Source organism: Psittacula echo (assembly GCF_963264785.1).
Source record: "Psittacula echo genome assembly, chromosome: 3".
Classification (NCBI taxonomy): Eukaryota; Metazoa; Chordata; class Aves; order Psittaciformes; family Psittacidae; genus Psittacula; species Psittacula echo.
The window spans coordinates 57,456,360-57,478,019 of record NC_137736.1 but is presented as its reverse complement, the minus strand read 5'-3'; the positions used below and the strand labels follow the sequence as shown (position 1 = coordinate 57,478,019).

General features: G+C 37.1%; 1 protein-coding gene across 6 annotated transcripts in view; it reads right to left on the bottom strand.

The window, feature by feature from the left end:
* Positions 1-21,660, bottom strand: part of HERC2 (HECT and RLD domain containing E3 ubiquitin protein ligase 2) — a 105,314-nt gene that overhangs the window by 83,308 nt on the left and 346 nt on the right. For 5 of the 6 annotated variants that reach the window (XM_080612998.1, XM_080613002.1, XM_080613000.1 and 2 more), the window contains exons 1-4: positions 21,597-21,615; positions 21,123-21,239; positions 10,659-10,773; positions 3,595-3,732 (exon numbers count right to left, since the gene is read on the bottom strand). In XM_080612998.1, the coding sequence (XP_080469124.1) occupies positions 3,595-3,732; positions 10,659-10,773; positions 21,123-21,239; positions 21,597-21,605 (379 nt within the window). In that variant the 5' untranslated portion in view covers positions 21,606-21,615. Of the gene's footprint in view, positions 1-3,594; positions 3,733-10,658; positions 10,774-21,122; positions 21,240-21,596; positions 21,616-21,660 lie in introns of those variants that run through there. The other variant, XM_080613001.1, reaches the window with a different exon arrangement.

The following is a 21,660-nucleotide window of genomic DNA, read 5'->3' as shown; positions in this document are numbered from 1 at the left end:
TTGAAAAAGTATTGATCAAGAAATTTTATTAAAATACGAAATGTCACCATAAACGAGATTAAACCCAGTTTTTTTCAACACCATGACTGCTTTTAGTTTTGTAACCCTTAGTTCCCAGCCCACATTCCATGGCAGAAAACTGGGTGGGAGGGGGGGAGAAACAAGTGTTTACAAAACCTTTTGTATGCAAAGAAGTTTAATGAGATAAGATTTTCAGTGAGGAAAAGACACAACTGGGAGCTGATTATGACAGAATTCTTAAACACAAAAAACCCACCCTGCCAGTGCTGGGGAAGACAAGTAAGGAACAACCACTCACTGCCTCTTCCAGTATAAGAACAGAGCATTAGATGAAACCAACAGATGCCAATATCAAGTCACCGACTAGGAGAAGATAATATTCATGTAACAAGCAGTTGAATTACAAAGCTCCTTGCTACATACATCTGTGGATGCTAATATTTAGAATGTTTAAAAAGAGACTAGAAAAATTAATGGAAAAAAATCAACATTAGAAATTATTAAAGCCTGTTAAGTTATGCTATGCACACATATGCTTCAGCAAAATAAAACAGGAGGGGATCTAAGCGCACATTCTTATTCCCCCATACCACCACCTCTGGCTCAAGTCTATACGCTACAAATAATGTATCATAAACACAGAATCCAACTATTCACTTGGCTACTGCTATTTATGCTATTTAATAATTTCTGACAGCAACAGGAATGTTGGTTAGACTGTCCTTTGATTTGACTCAATAGAGCCAATCCTAAGCATATGATGACTAAGAAACACAAGAAAATTAAGTACTGCTCTATTTCCTGTACATTTTGTACAACTGCTTCAGGAGTTTCCTCTTCTCATCTCCCCATATCCAGGGTTGAACGCCCAGACTTCTCTCAGGATCATGTAAGATGCTAAAGCCAAACATTTTCAGAAAGGAAAACTGATAAAAGTAGTAAACCAAAATTTTTGTGAAGAATCAGAAGAAATGGCTAATGAACACAACCTGGCAGGAACAGGATGGGGGAAAATGTTTTAAAGCATCATTAATGTCAAAAATAATGCCTGAATAGTTCAACACTGACAGTTAAGAGCTGAATATAAAATGGATGAACACTAAGATGCAAGAAAAAAGGAAAACCAACTTCAAGCCATATAATAACTTATCAATGTATTTATTACTACTTACACAATTTTACAGCACTTGGCCTAAGACCACACAAAAAAAAAAAAAAAAAAAAAAAATACTATGACCCCTTTGCCCTGTTATGGCAGAGCAGTGATCTCAGCATAAATCAGAATTAAAGGAAAGCATTTTGCTCCCTTGGACTTGTGCCAGGATGACAGAAAACAAGCACAGAGCTCAGGAAGGGGGACAAAAAGTACTGCTTCACAACACAATTCAACAATTTCATGAACAGGTTTTTGTGTGTGATCTCAAAATCTCCCAGCCCTCACGGGGTAGGGACATCACAAGACCCACTGACCTGGATTAGCCTGCTGAAGCTCAATAGCATGGTCCTCTACGCTTCTTGGCAAAATAAGATTGTATTGCAGCACTTCTAAAACATAAATACATACTGTCTAATGTCTATACACTGATCTCACAATGTAAGACTGTAAATCATTAAAACTCTGTAGAAATAGTTCAGGGTATTGACCTGAAGCACAGACTTCAAACGCCTCTTCAGTTCTTTTTATAAAATAACTCCAAATTATACCTTACTTGTAAAGATATATAAAACATTAATGAAAACATAGTAAGTCTTTAATTCTTACTTGATCAGCAACAATATATTTAAGAAACAATTCTTGTTTTCAAAATTTCCTTCATGCTTTTGACAGGCAAATGTTCAAAGGTTCATTTTATTTTTATGTAGGATGACAAAAGAAAAGCTTAAAACTGTTTTCCACGTTTTATGAAACACATGAAGTACCCAAATTGATTACCTGCATTTATCTTTTTTAATTAATTACCAAGCCACAAAAGCTAAAACGGCTCGATAGCAACTGTTAGCTACATCTCTGACAAATACAAAAAGTTACTTACAATCATGTACAAAAGATATCTGTAACATTTCTATAAATAAACTGTGTGTTCATAGTGTTAAGGATTCGTATGTCACAGCGAGGTGATGCAAACTTCAAGAAGAAATGGTAATGAAGACCAAGGAATACAAATCTATTAGACAAAGTCTTTGCAAGTTTTTTCTACAAGAATTATCTACTTGTGCGCTAATAAACCATACTATATATAGGCATTAAAAATAAATACAAGGGAGTAAGTTATTTCTTTTTGGAAACTTCAAACACACATACATCCTTTTTTTTTTTTTTTTTCCTAAACAACTGTTCTTTCAATTTCTAAGAAATAATTGAAGGGTGAGCTTAAAGGCCAGCTCCTGTCCCCAGCATCTTGGTCAGCTAGAAGAAATTTGGTAAGATACTCAGCCTTTAGATTTATAATTGTAAGCTTTATTTTACTCTTCAGCAACAAACACTGAATAAAAACATAAAACAAAGTGACCTTCAGCTTACATCTCTTCAACATATTCAATTCTCACTCCCCCTGTGACTGTAATGGCAATTCTTTTAATTCCTCCTACACTGCAAAATTCTGTCTAGAGTGACAGCAAGTCCATCTGTCCTCCTGTCCTTAAGAAAAGGGTGCAAGCTGGCTGGCACAGAGCAGAGGACAGAAGACTGGCAGCTGACCTGCGGCTCAACAGATACCAACAGCTTCCCTAGCAAAAGAGGCTACACAGATGCAGATTCTGGCACTGAAGAGACAATACTTTTTCCAGGGATCTTCAAGAGGTTCTGGGTGAAGGGAAAGGAAAAGGGGCACAACAGATGTCCCCAAAGTTTGCACATGCCAACATCTGAATAGAGCAATGTCATGAACCAGAACTGTAAAACAAACCACTGAAGTGAGGTTCTCTGCTATTTCTAACACGGACAATGGCAGACAATGAACTGCTGCTCTGCAGTAATAAACAGTCATGAACTTCAACTGGCTTCAGTATCAAAATCAGTATTTCATAGATATGAAGACATGAACACAAACCATTTTTTCACTGCCATCACACACGATGCTACTGTCAGCAAAGGTCAGGACAGACAGTTAATTGAACTAACCATTTTAACCTTCCTCCCATGATTCACTCAAACTAAGCTACCAGACCATGAAATCAAAAAGATCTATCACCTATTAAACCTTTACTGCCTGCAGAAAATTCAGGCTTCAGAAACTAAGCAATTTCTTTTTAGTCTCAGCAACTGAAAAGAAATATTCTGAAGACATCATAACATTTCACCATATGACTACATTTGTTCCAAATCAGTGTATCATTCCTTCAAGCAGGATGAAAGGTAGAAATTGGCACAAGTCATGAGCCTAACGAAATCGGAAAGTAATTACAGTAAATGTTTAACTTCAATCACAGTTAACTACTTATCCAACTTACTCCACTAACAGATGCATCTGTCAGCAAGTATATGTGACCCAGTTACTTCTTGATGATACAAAAGTAGGGGTCTATATAGAATACATAGTGCTTCAGTGAGAATAACTGAAACAGCTGCAATACCTGGTTGTTTGCCCCAAACCCAACTCTCAACAATTGATTTGGCCCTATAAGTGGGCAGTGGAGCCTCTTCGTCATCTTTCTTTTCTTTGTCGTTTTGTTCTTCTTTCTTTGATGCAGTTTGGCATTCAGTACTATCATCTAAAGAGAAAAAGAAAAAAAAAAAAAGAAAAAAAAAAAGACCAGTTAAGCTAGTTCCTCCTTGAATTTAGTTGTAGGTTAGAAACATACAGGTGAAATGCCCAGCCCACAAGTTTACAGCAATATTGTCTATCATTAAGAATACAGGGTGTGGAGAAGTAGTATTTTACCATGTTAACTGTCAAAAGTGCTAGGCCTCATGTTACATTTCGTAAGACATGACCTTCCAATCCAGAAATCACTGCTGTAACCTCCAAGGGGGATGAACGTTTAATATCAATATCATCATGGAAGACTTGCAAAGGATTTGTAATACACAGTGTCACAAAGGATGTAGTTTTGAAGGATGCACTTTAAGTAAGATTTTGCTCCCAACTTATTTGCATTTCTGTACTATTTATTTGTTTTCATATTCCATTTCTAACACAGAAGAAGATAGCAATTGCCTTAATTTCAAAAACAAGGAGCTATATATTGACATTTACATTAATTTTATGCAGCCATATTTCAACATCTGTAACATTATCTAACATCTTAGTCATTACCAGCAGGTAAAGAAAATAATACCATCACTTTCTGCCCAAAAAAGTATTTAAATGTTTTTGAGATTACTATCATAAAGAGAGAGAACATACAGGCACTTATCTCTGTAATCAAGGGCTGCATGAAAGTCCCAGTTTTCTAAACATAGTAGAACTACACAGCTGGAAATCTCTCCTTATTCATACTGGGGATATGGATCTCCATATCCATACCTTTCACCAGTTCAATGCACAAGATTGCCTTGCAAATTAAGGGCCAACGTGGAAACTCCTTTCCTCACCTTGATCTTCTTTTCTAAAAATATCCCCAAAAAATTCTCATTTGCAACTTGCTCATGAAGAGTTTAGTTCCATTTCCAATAGACTTTTAAAAATGACTGGTACTTAATTCCTATCTGCGAGTCTAGTCTACAGAGACCTACACACACACACAAAATTTCCCAGCCACAAGAAGACAAATGAGCATTAGAATTTTGTCTTTTTTTCCTGTCCCACTCCATCCACCCAAAACATGTATTTGTACCAGCATATTTCAGAAGACAGTAATAAGCAAGAGGTTTACAGCTGCTGCCAGACCCAGCACATATGACTCACCATGACCCCACTTGGAGATCAAAAGGCTCTTATTACCTCAAAACAAATACAACAATGTACAAAAACATTAAACTATTCTTTCCATCTGGCCTGAAAAAAAAAAAATAAAAATGACTGCCTAATCTGGTTGTAACCAGATCAGTGATTGCATCTTTGTTAAAAATTTGTCAGACTGTAGACAATAGCACCTCCCAAAATAAATCTTTTTAACGTGTCTTAACTTTACAAGTTTTAGATTAAAGCCAATGTTTCTTAACCTATAACACACACTACTGCTCAGGAGGTGGCAGATGAAAACTGAGGGAGAACAGGGTAAAAAAACAGACATAACTGCAGCATGCATGCTGCAGCTAAGATTGTGCGTTACGGAAGGGATAGCAAAGTCACTTGTACATGGCAACCACAGACAGAGTACAGCCATTTCTCTCAAATGCCAAGTAACAGCCAGTAGTACAGCAGTCATCAGTATGAGACAACACATGTACAAAATGTGACTGAATCTAGCTGTTTCTATTCCAAGTCACAAGCAAATAATATTAAAGGCACAGATTCCATTATAGAGTTAAATCAGTGACTAAGGACCCCATTTAGCCTCAGTAGTTCAGAATATTCTCGCAGTAATCTTGCTGTTTCTCCACTCATCCACACGTCTAGAGACAGACTCTGCAAGGTCTAGGATTTTACTTAGTGGGTGAAGGGTGTTGTGCCAAGACACCACATTTCACAGGCAGCTGTAAGGGAATGTGTTACATTTTTTAACAGATCCTCAGCAAAGGATAACAAAGGGCTACAAACTAAATCATTTTGCCCAATTCCTCATGGCTAGTAAAGACTGTCCCAATCCAGGTGGGAACTTAAGCTTTGTATTGCATAAAAACAACCTTGTCATGCAAATCAAAAATCCTCAAGGAGGATTTTCTTTTCTTCATGGTCTGTATGAACAGAAAAGGGAAGCAATGAGAGAAAAAGCAAGAAGAAGCTGATGTAAAAAAAAAAACCACATTAAAAATCCACGTCAAATTGTTCCACAAAGACTTTTCACTATACTTGCAAAAAGCCAAACACTTGCTCTGTAAGGAACACAGTTGGTATCTCTCTAGATTGAAAGCAGCAACACAGGCATCATAATTGTGGAAGCTCAGTTACACTTAATGAAAGGGATTTTTAAAAAGGGAACTCCGAAGATTTTTCTGAAACAGAGACAGGGAGGAAGACACCTTGAGTGAAGCCAGCACAGGCCAAAATAACTAGCAATAAGTTTTCAAAACAATGCACACAAGAACATGCTACAATGTGGCAACCTGTTTTAAATTCATTTCTCTTAGACTGAAGCCTGAATGTTGGGGTGGAGAAAAATAACCATGTAACACTTCCCTTAAAGAACTTTCTTTAACTATGTTCTGGCTTAGAACCTTAAACCTCCAAGCTGAGGAAGGTATGCTTAGCCAGGCAAAACAGAGCAACTGAAGTAACCATTTTCAGTTAGAAGTTAGCTCCCAAAACAAAGTACAATAGCTCAACAAGTGTGCTCTATCTTGTACAGCAATAGCCTAATCCAATATAAACAGATGATAAAAAGGAAGCAACTGAAGGTGGAACTTACATTTCATATTAAATTTAAAAAATAACTGACACTGCATAGTTGCCTCCTGCACCTGCTACAGTAATATCTTGTGCTGCTTTTAAATGCCAATGAACTGATATAGCTAGGAATCCCACAGTAGAAAGAAAAAGCCTGCAACAGTTTCCCAGTAGATGTTGCCATGCACAAGGCAAAAAGTTACACAGGGTGTGCTTTTGGCAAGGGCTGACTTTTACAACCGCTCCCAAATAGTATTTGGTAGCCCCAGATCCAGAAAGTATTTCAGCTGCAGTACAAAACAATAATCAGTTTTCTGTCAGAGAACTTTGCTTTTTTTTTATGCATATACAAAAGAAATATATATTATATACATATATATAATATATATATACACATATACAAACTTCAACTGATAGTTATTTGTGAAGGAAGGATTGCCTAACCGTTTGCAAGCCATGTTTATACATGGCCTCCAGATATAGAAGTCCAGATGACAGAAGATTCTAATTTCCCAACACTAATCGGAAATAAAGTTTCTTTTCTTCCCTGGTATACTGTATTTTAAAATGCATTCTTTAAATTATCTGTTGAATATGCAATACAACATTTTACACTAATGAAGTTAAACTGTCCAAGGGGGTAGAACTAGGACTCCTCTCTGTCCTACACAGAGTAGGATAACCCACAGCTAAGTATTGAATGTTTGAGTATATGAATGCTGGATATAGTATATACTGAATGCTTGGATATAGCCAATATTCATGGGTTGGGGAAGCAGAAAAGACGGAGCTAAAAGAGGCACTTCTCACTTCTAACAAGTTCTCTCTCACACAGAAAAGAAGGCTCAAAGCAGAGCCTTGCCTATGTGCCTGCTTGCTACAACAGTTTGATACATACGTGCTCTGAACAGTAAGCAACATAACCAATTCTCACATACTGTTACTCTTATCATAAACATTTAGTTTCTGTCAGCCTCTCTGGAATTGCTTGTGGCATTTGGACTTTATTACCTGCAGGTGCAACACGGAATGAGGTTTGTGGACTCAACAGCACTAGACTGACAAAGGTTGAGCTTTCAGGAAACCGTGAACAGAAGAGGAAGCTCAAAGTGTTTACCAAAGGCAGGACACAGGCATGAAGCTGATGATTTTGTATTTACAGTAATGGTTCAGTAACTTAAAAATATAGTAAGAATAACAGTATTTAATACTTTACTATTTTCAGTACATAGCTCATATCTCATCCAAACATCCTGAAGGCAGCCTGATTATCTTTTAATCATATGCCATGCTGCAAGTGCACCTGTATTTGGACATCACTACTGTCACAGCTATGTCCTCAGTTAATACTTGGAAACACGCAAACACGTTCTGCTGAACACATTTATCAAACACGTTTTTCTGCAAGTGCCACAAAGAAAAAACAAAGAGGTTACTCCTAACCAAACATTTTTGCTAACAGGTGACAAAAAATAGGGTATTTGCATATTTTTCATAGAGAGAAAAGGAACATTTTTCACTATCAATAGCATGTTCTTCCAGCCTATTGCCACTGCTGATATCCAGTGAAAGAATGAAGTACCTCTTGTGAGCAGCGCAGTCAGTACCAACACACAGCTAGAGCACTACTGAAGAAAAGCAGTCACGATGGATGGACGTAAATTAAAACTTCTGAAAACAGACTGAATAAAAAGGACTACTTACAGCAGCCTCGCTTATTTATCTCCAGTCAATTTAGCAGCAAAATCTGAATGTTGAGGTTAAAACATATTGCTTTAGATCTAAAAGCACTGTGGTTTATACACATTTCATTAATTATATGTACTTTTCCCTCTCCTCTTGAATTACATTTGTAGATCATTTATGAAAAAAAGTAACTACCAACTAAGCAAACTGAAATACTCTAGATTTTAATTTCATGAAACTCAATTGGAGCTGCATATTCAGATGTGCAAACTGACCAACAATTTTTCTCGTTCCACGATTCACTACTGCCCATCTAAATCAAATCCACAACCTAATCAACACTGACCAAAAATAGCCTCAAGTCAAGTCTGTTTTGACCATGACAGTGACTGGTAAGTGATCTCCCTGGCTTTATCGTGATGCACAAGCTTTTCCATTTCAATTTCTCCCTTTTTCCTGTTGAGGAGGAACTGCGAGTGAGAAGCTGGGTAAGCAGCTGGCTAAGGTCAATACACCACTGTATAGTACTGGAAACAGTAAGTAGCAGTCTTCCTTTAACAAAACAAACAAAAAAAATTTTAATATTTACAAAAATACAATATACCCACACACAAAACAACCAACCACCACCATGGATATAAGAAAGCTTTCGAAAGCCTCATCACAGCTTGTATCACTGATGCTTTATTTCTATGGAAAAGCAGCAGCACCCTACAGCCTTTTACACTTTATACCTTTTTGATCCTTGGAAGTCATGTGTACACACATACATCCAGCATTTAAAAACAAAAAATTCACATCTTTATTCAGTCCCAAGTGTGGATAAATGTGAAGTCACAGATGACTGACTTGCAGAATCTCTGACAGCACTATAGCACCATAACTAACAAAAATTCCAATTATCTGTGGATACTTAGCTACAAAGATATTGGAAGAATATTTCTCTGTCAAATACCAGCACAGCTACAACTCTAAATACAATGTGTAAGTATCTGACACAAAAAAAAAAAAAAAAAAGAAAAGAAACTGCAGCAATTTCCTTTGTAAACCAAAATATTATTACAAATGTTTATCTTTTTGCAGAGTGTGTTGAATCATTACACCATGACCATCACAACACCTTTCTCATGAGCTGTCAGTGAATGGGAAAGCATTTCCCACACTTCATTTAGGGGATAACCCTTCTCTTCCTTGCATCAAGTGTATGATGCCTTCTAGTAAGATTCATGAAGCTAGCTAACCGTAAGAAAAAAATATTACACTACCTCTACTCATTTCACAAGTAGCTATTGAAGTAGCCTTTCTGATAAGATCAGCAATATTTTTGGTCTGTGTCAGCAACAATATTCAAAAGGACCAGCAGCAGCAGGACAAAAAGTTTAACTCCAAAACAGTTAGAAGCATAATCCTTGTCCTTACTGCAGCATGCAGCCACTCATAACCTACAAAGCTTATACTCTTCATAAAAATAACATATAATTCACTTTCCTCTCAAACTATTTATTATAGCTTCTTTCCTGTAGAAGTAACTTCCTCTAGTTAAAAAGACTTCCCTTCCACCCCAGATTTTAAGGAAGACTAACCACAGGTACAAAAAAAATTCTCTCTACAACGAATTGAGTATTACTGGTTTGAAATATCATGCCTATCTAGCAGTACAGTTCAAGAAGTAACAGAAGCTGAAATAATAGTTCACTGCTAAAGGCAGTATTTCTACTCTTCTCCTAGACAGAGTTTGGGGGCCACATAAACTACTGACAAAACTTATCTGACCATTTGGTAAGCCCACTTCAGCCAGGTTAGGAAACAAACCTTTTCCTTTTTTGACCAGTTTAACTTTCTGTTCAATAAGGAGTCAAAAAAGCACCACAAAAGGAAGAAAGAAAAAATGCAACAGCAGAATTGTTTCATTTTGGCATAGCACATCATGAAACAAAAATCCACCTTCATCAAAGTAACCTCTCTGAACAGATGAATTAATCTCACATTTGCAGGACTGGTAGCATTTGAGCTGCTCTCAAGTACAATGAAAAAAAAAAAAAGAAATCCAAAAAAACCTCACTACACTCTCAGAGAGACTGTGGACAGTTTTTACAGCTGACCTTTTAGTTACTTTATGAAGACGGCAAACAAAATTAGAAATAGCAGTATCTACTCAACCCCATTCCTCACTCCACTTCCTTTAAACAAAGGCTTCAGCTGTATACACACCAACCATACCAAACAAAAGGACACCGCCAAGCCTCTCTCAACATGCCTGGTTATGAAGTTTCATTTCAAAAGGCTGGAACAAATTTAAAGCCTTCCTTTAAGCCTTCATTTGAAAGCTCAGACGTTACCTTTCTGTACACTTTTAAGAAACCAGTTTCAATTGTATTTAATTCAAGACACCTGCAAATTGTACAGATCGGTGACAATACACCAAAGTTTTGTGACAGCATGAAATTTGAATTCCATTTTCATCATTACAATGCAAAAAAAAAAAAAAAAGAACAAAGAAAAAAATAGTTTTAAAATCCATACCTTTTCTTGGAGGTAGTTCACCACTTTGTGTTAACTCTGTTCCAGGATATACAATCTCCCCATCTTTTACCATTTCATTCCACAAGCCACATAGTCCATCTCGTGTAAAAGCGAGCTGTTAAAAATAATACATTACATATAGTTACACACAACAATTTTATCTCAAGACAACTCAAGCTAACATTTAAAATACATCAGATTTTACATTTGGACCCAGAAGAAAGAAAACACACGTACCACGCTCATATATTCATTGTGTGTGTGTATGATAGGTGTGTGTATGGTAATGACTGTAAATAATCTTCAGGATGTCTGATTCTCTAGCTATGCTATTTTCAGACTAAAAGCATGAAAGAGTAACTTTTAGATAGGTTCAGACAGGTTTAGAAATACAACAAGATGAACTTTCTCTCAGTGAAAATCTCTCATCCATATTTTATCCACACATTCAAGATGACATGCAATGGTCAGGTGCATGAGGTAGTGTCCCCCTTTATCCCTTCAAGAAAAGATAACCAAAGTCAAGCTATATAAAGTCACAAAACTTTATATAAGGAAGTGTGAAGAAAGTCAATACAGTCCCCTCTCCCAACCAGCAACTGTAGAGCTGGGCACTCAACCAGAACATACGACATCAAGGCACAGATTCATAAACATATTTTCACCAGTTCAAGCTGGTCGTGCTGTGCAAAGTATCTCTCCCAGCCATCCTTCTTCCTTCCAGCTGCTACAACACCTCCATGCAGAACCAGACTATGCAACCAAGACTAGAACCTGGGGGAAGAGCAAGGGGCCGCTCCCGCTCTGGTCACTTCCCCGTATGCTATGCGTGCAACAGGACACTCGTGACAGAACAAATGGCAGGACTGGCTCATGAAACCACAGGCTACAATATCACTTCTCCTAATGACTTATGAATTTTTATCTCCCTTGAAGGATCCTAACAACCTGGATAACTTGTCTTCTGCTGATGCTATTCTCCACTTTACAAAATGCTGCAAAACAAGTATCAACATCCCAAGCAAATTCCGTAATAACCATGCTGTAATTTTCAACCATATCGCATAAGGGAGGAATAAATGAAATTGAAAAACAGAATACCTTTAGCATACCAAAGTGGTGCAGTGGAGACATTAAAAAAAAAAAAAAAAAAAAAAAAAAAAAAAAAAAAAAACAAAAAAACAAACCTGCTGAAGGCTCATTCAAAAGCATCTTCGTGTTATGCAACTAGCATTCAAAAACAAAGTGTTTTAACTGAGGGGTAATACAAAGCTATTACTTGCACAACTGCTGTAAGATATTTATCATTATATGCAGAAGTCCACTTATGCTTTATTTTGATCTATTTCCTAAAGATATTTAATGATTAAGGATTACAGGTTTTAAGAGTCACAATCACTAGGAAGTCCTTTGCTGATCTAGCTAATCTCAGTAAACAGGAGGAATTACAGACAAGTTGCCTGTTTTGACATCACTGTAACACACTAAATTATCATAGGTTGACTTCACATTGCATACTTCAGAAATTTAGTCCAAAACATATTAGTGATTTCAATTGTTTTTCTTTCAGCATAAAATACGAGCTAACACATTGTAGGTATTTGTCACTTGCAATTTCCCAATCTCGGGGAGATAAAAGGAAAAAGAAACACAGTGCAAGGTAGAAATTATTCAGCTTATCTGTGGTTTATCTATTGTGCAGCACCAGAATTACACTGTGACCAAGGAATTTATTTTTCACGAATTTTTTTCTTTCAAAAACAGCTAAACACAACTGTTCTACTATGTTGGGCTCATATGTGATACATTATTATTTTTTTTAAAACATTCACCTGTTGAATGCTAACATATGCTAAAATACAAGCTTGAAAAAGAGTGAGGGAGGCAACCCCCCAGATGGGTTGCATAATAAATTATGGTTTTCACATAGTTAAGATATTTGTTTGAAAACAATCTTTTCAGACATTTTATTTTACATTCTCAGATCATATTTGTGTCAAATTATTGTCACAGCCTTTAAGTTTACAATCTCAAGGCCTGCAGGCTATGAATTCAAGGTTCTTCATAATGCAGCAGTGTTTCAGAAAACTTACTACCTTTGCAAGCATTGCTGTAAAGCAGAATCAACAATTATTTTCTTGATTTTAACCTCTAATCCTTTCACACGGCACAAAGTTTACTCAAGTCTTTCAAACAGCTAAGAACTGAAAAAGTAAACAAATTTTTTTCTGCCTTGGGTTTGTGCTCAAATTCTTATCAAAGTAATTTTCTGGGTATGTTGCATAAAGATAGAGCAACCAACAAGATCATAAGTTAGAGGGAGCTCCTCCTCCTTGTCCAGATACCTCATGTGGAAACTTACACCATGAGCAGCCTTCAGATAAACAATTTTGCTTTTCTTCATGTTGCAGTTAACATTTTGACAGTAGTATATGTGTTGGGGAGGGAGAAAAGGAGACACACTGAAAGTAAAGAAACTGGACTTTTTTGTAGCAATAATCAAAGCAACCCACTGAAAGAGCAACTAAGAAACAGTATTTACAACCAACTCCTGCCATAACTGAATGCAACTAGATTCTAACTGTAACAAGTTCACTATTAATCTACTTTACATTAAGCAGACATATTAAACAGTGAATCAGCACTACAATACTGAAGTGAAAGAAAAGTTTGAGGTTTTAAATGATGAATTATTCCAGCAATTTTATTTTCATGATCCTAAAATTCTATAACCAAAATTCTATAAGCTCTATCCACAACTCCCTAGAGGAAAATATTTCACTTAACCAACAGAAACAGGGAGGAGTGGTTGACATACCAGTCATGCTGCCATCCAGAGGGATCTTGACAGCCTGGAGAAATGGGGTGACAGTAACCTCATGAAGTTCAACATGGAGAAGTTGAACAATCCTGCACATGGGGAAAACAATCCCAGGCACCAAAACAAGTGCTGAGGCTAACCCAGCTGGAAAGCAGCTTTGCAGTAAACGCCTTGGGAGTCCTGGTGGGCACCAAGTTGAACATGAGCCACCAATGTGCCCTTAGCATGAAGAAGGTTAATGGGTGCTCAGGCATTACAAGAAATGTTGCCAGCAGGCTGAGGGAGGTGATCCTTCCCCTCTCATCTTTAGTGAGGCCACACCTGGAGTACTGGGTCCAGTTCTGGGCTTCCCTGTATGAGCAAGACATAGGCATACTGGAGAGAGTGCAACAAAGGACCACAAAGATGACTAAGGGACTGGAGCATCTCTCCTATGAGGAAGGGCTGAGAGAGCTGGGATTGTTTAGCCTGGAGAAGAGAAGGCTTGGAGGGGAACTCATCAATGTATATAAATATCAAAAGGGAAGGTATAAAAAAAGACGGAGCCAGGCTTTTTCCAGTGGTGCCCAGTGGCAAGATCACAGGCAATAGGCATAAGCTGAAACATAGGAGGCTCTCTCTGAACATCAGGAAACACTTTCTCATTATGAGGGTGCCAGAGCTGTGGCACAGGCTGCCCAGGGAGGCTGTGGAGTCTTCATTCTCAAAAATATTAAGAAGCCATTCAGACACAGTCCTAGGCAACTGTCTGTAAGTGACCCTCCTTGAGCACGGGGTTAAACCAGATGATTTTCAGAGGTGCCTTCTGGCCTCAACCATTCGTTATTCTGTAAAACCAGCAGCTGAAGAGAATTGTATGGCAGAAAAGTCAAATACCTACTTTGACTATACAATCCTGCTTTTCTTTCTTTCTACAGTGTTTTAAGACTATCTTAGGCTGCATAAGCACATATTACTTCCTTCTTTTGTTACCACCAACTCTTCTTGCATTCAGTCATTTGTAAAGAGTCTGTCAACACATCCAAGTGCTGCAACAGAAGACTGAACTTTGCTCAGAACAAATTTGGAAAACATCTCTCTGGTTTCTATTTTTGAAAAAATATGATTCCTCTTCCTTCAGTTCTTTAAAGAAAGTTTACAAGGCAGTCGATGGTGCAGTGCAAGAGAAGAAAAACACATTTGGTGTCTTCATTGTTTCTGACATACTGGGGTTGCAAATACAAGAGCACCTACCTGCATTTTGTTAAGTCTAGCACTCTCCCATTAGATTGCTTGATTTATATGGACATCCTTCCCCCTAATAACTTAGTAATTTCATTCGTGAATGGTTAAAGATATGAACTTGGCAAACTCAATAAGTTAACAAATTAACAATAATTAAGCTTTCACTGAACTTCTGAAACTGGCAACAGTGCCAGAGATGTACACACTGTAAAAACCCACAAGGATCCAAGTCCCTCTTGGCCTCACAACCTATACGCTGCCTTCCCAAGACTGAGATAACAGCAGCACTATGCTCCATCAGCACTACCCACCACCTTACAACCTTGACCTGTGTTCAAGTTCCATCAAATCAAGTGTCATTCTCCACGCCCAAAATCTCTCTTGCTCTTCCCATGATGTCTCCTGACCTCCTCTCAGATAAGTCCACATCATCATCTCTGACGCACCTCACCTTCACAAATGCCAAGAGTTTTCCACCATTTGTTACACATTCTCACCCCCATATGACATCTTGATCTCTGTGCTTGTAAGGCATGTACCCCACCACATTCATACTTCCCACATAAGCGAGCAGGGCTGAGGTCTATCCCAAGCCAAAAAAGCAAGGACCTAAGCAGACTTATACTGTATTGCAAACTGGGCAGCCCCCAGTGTAATCTCTTGCTAATCTGATCTCTGCCGTTAAACTGTAATTTGTTCTGTCTGGTACAACATTTAAGTCAAAGGGATACCTAGTCTGATTGCTGGCATATCCTGCTGCCATTTTCCACCAGGGCTTGCAGTGAAATTCCCATCCATCCCCATCAAATTTAAAGAATAAGACATTGGCATTAATACTTCCTTACATGTGAAGAAAAGTAAATCCTGCAACCATAACCAGTTAAGTTTCTGAGAATTCTCAAAGCAGCACTACAATTTTGCTTTTAATAAACTATGCTAAGAATAATCAGCAGCTGTGATTTTGTTCATACACTTTTCTGCAGAAAGCACAGAAGACTCCATAAAAGTTAACTTCAGCTCAAGAAAAATGAAGCCAAGAAAAGGAAATAACACAAAAGGACAAGGACTGACCAGGTAGAATTCCTGATTATATAACTGCACTGGAAGTTCAAGAAAGTGACTTCATAATCATAAAATGTCAATATGGATTTGAAATATAAGCTACTTAAATAATCTTCATCTCAAAATTGCTGGGAGGGGGTGGGGGGGAAGAGAATATCTGTTCTTCCATTTGGTTACTTATACAGTAGTCACTGGCTGTATTTAAGGCTACATGAAGACATTTTTCTTTAGAAATAGATTAAAAAAAAAAAAATCAGCCAGTAATGGTGAAGAAAACCACAGAACAGTCTTTTCCCAAGTCCCTCTGTTGGTTTTGCTTTTTTGAATCCATTCAGCTTGTGTTTCCGTTTCCATTGTTGTCTTCTTCAGCATTTCGTCCTAGCTTCCTTCCTTCCCTGATGAAACATGCCCTGAAACCACAGCTGCCTATCACACCTAGGCAAAGCACAGTAAAACATCGTTAGATCTAACCATATTGCTTTAAAACTCTGATAGCAAAGACAGAAAAGTTCAGCAGCCACACATTACTTCAAAGGATTTGAGGTTAAGCCACCAAGGTCTCTATAACAACAGTCTACCAGTCTTCCACTTGCTTCCAAAGTCTCCTAACAGTTAATGGTCATACATAAGGAAAAATCATGCAATTCCATCAAAATTAGAAGAGAATTCTCTAACTTTCTCCATTTGCAGAACAGTAATTCTGTCTGAGCCCAAATATCTGCGTAATTTAATTTCTCTAACCTATTACTCCACATATGGTCCTCACCCCTCCCTCTGGAAATAACTGTTTTGGAGGAACAACATTACTTTGTTTTTTAAATAATTGAAAAATATCTCTACTGTAAATTTCACTTCCTTTAGAAATGTAGGAATTCTCATTTGCAGTTTGCTACAAGAACTTCCACATAAGCCCTTCAATTTTTTTATCAGAAAGCTTAAACTAAGAAGAAAATTAACAGGAAATCAACAAAGCAGAGAAAGCAACTTTCACTAACTTCTTCTAATAGGCAAGACAGCATTTATTTACATTATCTCCTTAAAAGCAAAGACAGTGATCTAGATGCCAGAAGAGTAGAATTTCCATTAAAATTAAAATGCCAAATGTAACTTTGAATGGAAGGTAAAATGATTTCAGACCAATGAAACTCCTACAGGTGGGTGTTTCATTTTAAAAAGCTTACTGTCATCTCTATGACAAAAAAAAAAAGACAGAAATAGCCTGCCAACCATTAACTCAATTAAAACTGATGAAAATGCATCATATTCCTCTTGTAGGCACCGTGACTGTTGCCTAAAGTTTTTTTCCACACTACAGGAAAATGAAAGTTTTTCACTCTAACCCCTGTTATTAAGCACAACACAGCTCTCTGCAGGATCTAGAACAGGCAAACTAAACACCATTTGAATGCACACATGCATTCCATTAACTGACAGCAATTCTAGGTTTTTGTTATTCAGACGTTGCTGATTAAAATTCTCTGCATAAGGTTCTAAATTAGTAGGACAGTACATCTACTGAATCGGAATTATTTTAAGCACAGTTTGACTCAGCAAAGTGGGTATCTAGGTTTACGCAAACAATTTTCATCTTCCCTTCCTGAAGAATTTATATATTCTTCATGCTTTCCTTTTTTTTTTAAAAAAAAAGGATGTCTTCCTTAGAAACAGTTATTAAAACACAATCTCCCATTACACAAAAGCTTTTGCTATAAATGTGATGGTTTCTACCAGCAACAGACATAAATAGGTAGGTGTTTTTAAATATGTTAATTCAAATCTAAAAAAAATAAACTAGAAATTTAAGTGATACACTAACCTTTCTAACAACTACATTAAACATGACCCAGGAAAAACTGGCCTGCACTAAAATTCACATGTTCTATAACTTCATAGGATTATTTTATTAATGGGAGACGTTATACACACATTACATGTTGTACTACTGATGTTACTTTATGTTGAACTGAATTACCCTAATTTTTCTGCAGCTATAACAGTTTGTGTTTTTTTCAGACAACTTCAAATATCTTAATTTTGCTCCACCAGGAAATTTAGATTTTTAATAAAGCAATTACTTCTCAGTTCAAAATTATACTAGCAGCTTAAATCATACAACACTAGGTTAATAATTACAAAGTTAGTAAAAAGACATGGCATAGTTACGGTGTCCACTAGGGTCTTTGTAAACCATTTCGGCTTCCTATAATAATTTGATTACTTTCAGATAAATTTATTTAAGTAAGAAATACATTGTTATGATAAAGTTCCATTAACATTTCACATCAGTTAATTCTGCAGGCTAGAGGCTGACTGCTATTACAAAAGGACTTGTGTCTTTGATATTGTCTTAAGAACAATAATAATATGCTATATCACGCTGGGTTTATCTCTGAACAGCAACACCCCAAAATTGAGTAAGAACATTTAAATTTGGCCTGGATGGCAGCTAAAACAGTGACGCATGCAGGTGATTAAACACAATCCATGCTAAAATCCACGTGTCATTTTCTTATTATACTAATACCACTATATTATAGACTTATTAATGCATATAGTATTATAATACCATATATTACATTATTAATGTAACATTGTCTTGTGCTAAAGCAAAAAAGAATCCCATGATTTTCAGAGAGATTTCACTGGCTTAATCCACAATAACTGCCACAGCCATCAATTCTAAAGAGCAAACTCTCTGGCAACAGTGACCAAAAAAAGAAAGGCAACTACTAGCCCACCAAATGAAACACTTCACTTATAGTTCTAGCTATACTCCCTACATTGTGCAGAACAAAGAACATTTAAAACCCAAAAAGTTGGTTTTAAAGACTAACGAATCTTAGTATATCTCCAAAGGTAAGAATTCCCCAGCACAATTCTGGTCCTCCAAGGACTTTTACCTACCCCCTCTTGCACTGCTGTACAGTGAAAATTTAAGGATCTAACTGCAACATGAAGAGTGTCAGGGTTTGATTCCAAATCCTAATTTGTAGTCAGCTTGATTCACACAAATTAGCATGCCTTTCTTCAAACCTCTCCTAGGTACTATGCTCATCTTTTCAATTCCTGTTGACAGTCTCTTGAACACCAATAAAGCCCTTCTACAGTTAGCTGGTAAAAACATACACAGTAGGAAATCAATATATTCAGTACACATAAAACTTCAAGGATTAAGACATGGGATTTATACCTACAAAGAAATTTCACACGTAGCTAGGTCACACTAGTCAACCAGCAGCTAAAGTAGTCAATCATCCAATAGAAAAATTCCCCAGAGGCCAAAACCCGTTTACTTGACAGAAAATATCTGCCATTTAATAAATTAAAAAAGAGCAATTCAAGATTCATATACACGCTGTTTAAAATACTGAACACATACATCCAAGTAGAGTTCTGTGGTAAGGACCTGTGTCATACCAAAAACTGTTAACCTAATACGAAAATTATATTATACCCAGGAGGCCTGGCTACTCTTCAGATTCCACAGAAGTGATGTTTGCGTCCAGCAGATCACAAATGATTACTGTTCTCTTATTTCATTAATCTCATCATTTTGACTACAGCACAATTGGAAGAAAACAAAGGGAGTACCCCTGCAATTAGAGTCTAGCTTGTTATTACTCGCAAAGAGCTCCTACTTAGAGCTCATTCATAGAAATTTGTTACAAATTAAGATTTTTATTATTAAAAGGAATTATTACAACACATTAACTAAACAACAGTCTCATAAAAGACAAATATTTCACTGCATTTATACACACTCAGCTGAAAATAATCGTTAAAGATTGGATGGCAACTGAAAGCCTCCTGTCAAGAGTTTACATAAACAGAAAAAGAGATGTAGAAAAAAGGCACTACAAATGACAGGAAAAATCTGACAAATCACATGGTCACATTTTTCATTCTATATAATAGAGAAGAAAAATAAGCAATGCATAATCAGCAGCTGCTACAAACAAAGATTGCCACTTTTAAAGCTAAAATTTTTCTCTATTCTACAATCAGTGAAGCAAGATATTTGTAATCTAGAAGCCAGCCTTCAGGGAACACAAATATATTTCTGTATTTCTTACTATGTTTCAACTTAGTTTCTATTATGTTTATTTACCACATTAGCCAAAATAGCCAACGTTGGATCAAAATTTTTACTTTGGTAAGAACAAAAGATGAAAATAGAACTATTCTAGCCAAATAAATTACCTGTCATTTCATACCATTTACATACAAGACCTACTAAATAATATAGCCTCTAAGCGTGTATCTGCCACTTCTGATTATGACTTAGCTTGTTTGATGTAATATACTGGAGAAAGGCTGCTTCTGAATTACAACTGCATGAGGACAAAAAACCTTGCCTAACCAGAAGAACAGCTGAACTCAACCATTCAGACTATCAGCATGTAATCCAGAGTAAAGTCACTCAGGATGTAATTTTTTAAATGTTTTATTATTATTAATCTGTAACAAAAGAATAGCATTGGCTGGCCCATCCAAACAAGAATTTCAAAGTTTTAAGCAGGAACTTGGAAAGGTTATTCAAAGTAAGGTTTCTGCATGCAACATCTGGAGGTAGGAAGAAGACTGACAAGACAAGGACTTAACTCTAGTTACCCGTTTCATCTGAAGCAAACATATCTGACCCAAACCTCTCTATTCTCTATACTTTCCATTTAATTTTCAAACCTGAATCGGGAAGACACAATAGCATGCTCATACCTGTATCACACAACTTTGATACCTGAACAGACCATCTTCTGAGACAAAAAGAAAAAAAAGAAACTTTCACCAAACACCAGCACATTTCAAAGATCAGGTCCATTTCAACCATGTATCTCTGACAAAAAATTAACTCCCTTCAAAAAGGACAAAATGTAAAGGAAGCCTATACCCATTATATGAACAACTACAGTAAAACCTAATCTGAATTCTTCAGATTATAAATTAATTTCCATCGTCTTCTGTTTCAGTTGTCTAGCGCATCAAAGCTGCTAGCCCACATGCAGTAAAGAAGTTTAGCAACAGCCTAAATGAAGGATTTCTAGATCTAGCAGTAATGCTACATATTCAACTATGTGCCTTGACACTCTGCAAAGATACCATACATATGTAGTCCAGCTTGTTTCTAAGCAGAAGGGGCAGGCCTTACAATACAGATCTGTTTGCAGCAAAAAATAAGTTAGTGTTTCTGCAATATCAGCTCTAAATCAGCACACTGAAAAAAAAAAAAAAAACCCAAACCCTACACATCTATCTCAACAGAAATGCTGCAGTTGTCTGTCTGTCAGCTACTTAGACTAAAAGCATCCTTTATCCGCACCTGAAAGGTCACAATGCAACACAACTATACAACCCCTTACCTGTAAGTCTGTCTTCAACCATTTGGAGTCAAACCTTGCTTGAGCAGCCAGACAAAAAGGTTCAGAAGACATGTTTCCTTCTCCAGCCTTCTCTCTAGGCTGGCTGAGCAGCCCAACCTGTCACAGGATAAGAAAAATACCAATCTAGCACATAAAATAAACCACACAAGGTTATTTTTGCTCAGACTAGGGTGTCTTGCACCTGATCTTCATGAATGTATCGTGAATAAGGACCTCCTTCGATCATATCCCCCGAAATCCCACAGGGAGAGGAACATGCATTAAGAACACTATTTAAACCCCAAAAATACCCCTTCACTTCCCTTCCCTGTACCACCCGTGGAAGGAAGCCTCCCTTCCGCTGCGCTCAGCTACATCGGAGGCCTAACGCTGTCCCTCAGACCCGTAAGTGGTGCATGAAATAAATAATTGATCGCAGATTACGCAAGCCGCAGGCCAACATAAAGCGATTACCAGGGGCATCCGCACCCCCTCCCCTCCGGCAGTAGCCGAGGCCTGGGGGCTCCCCCTCGCCAAA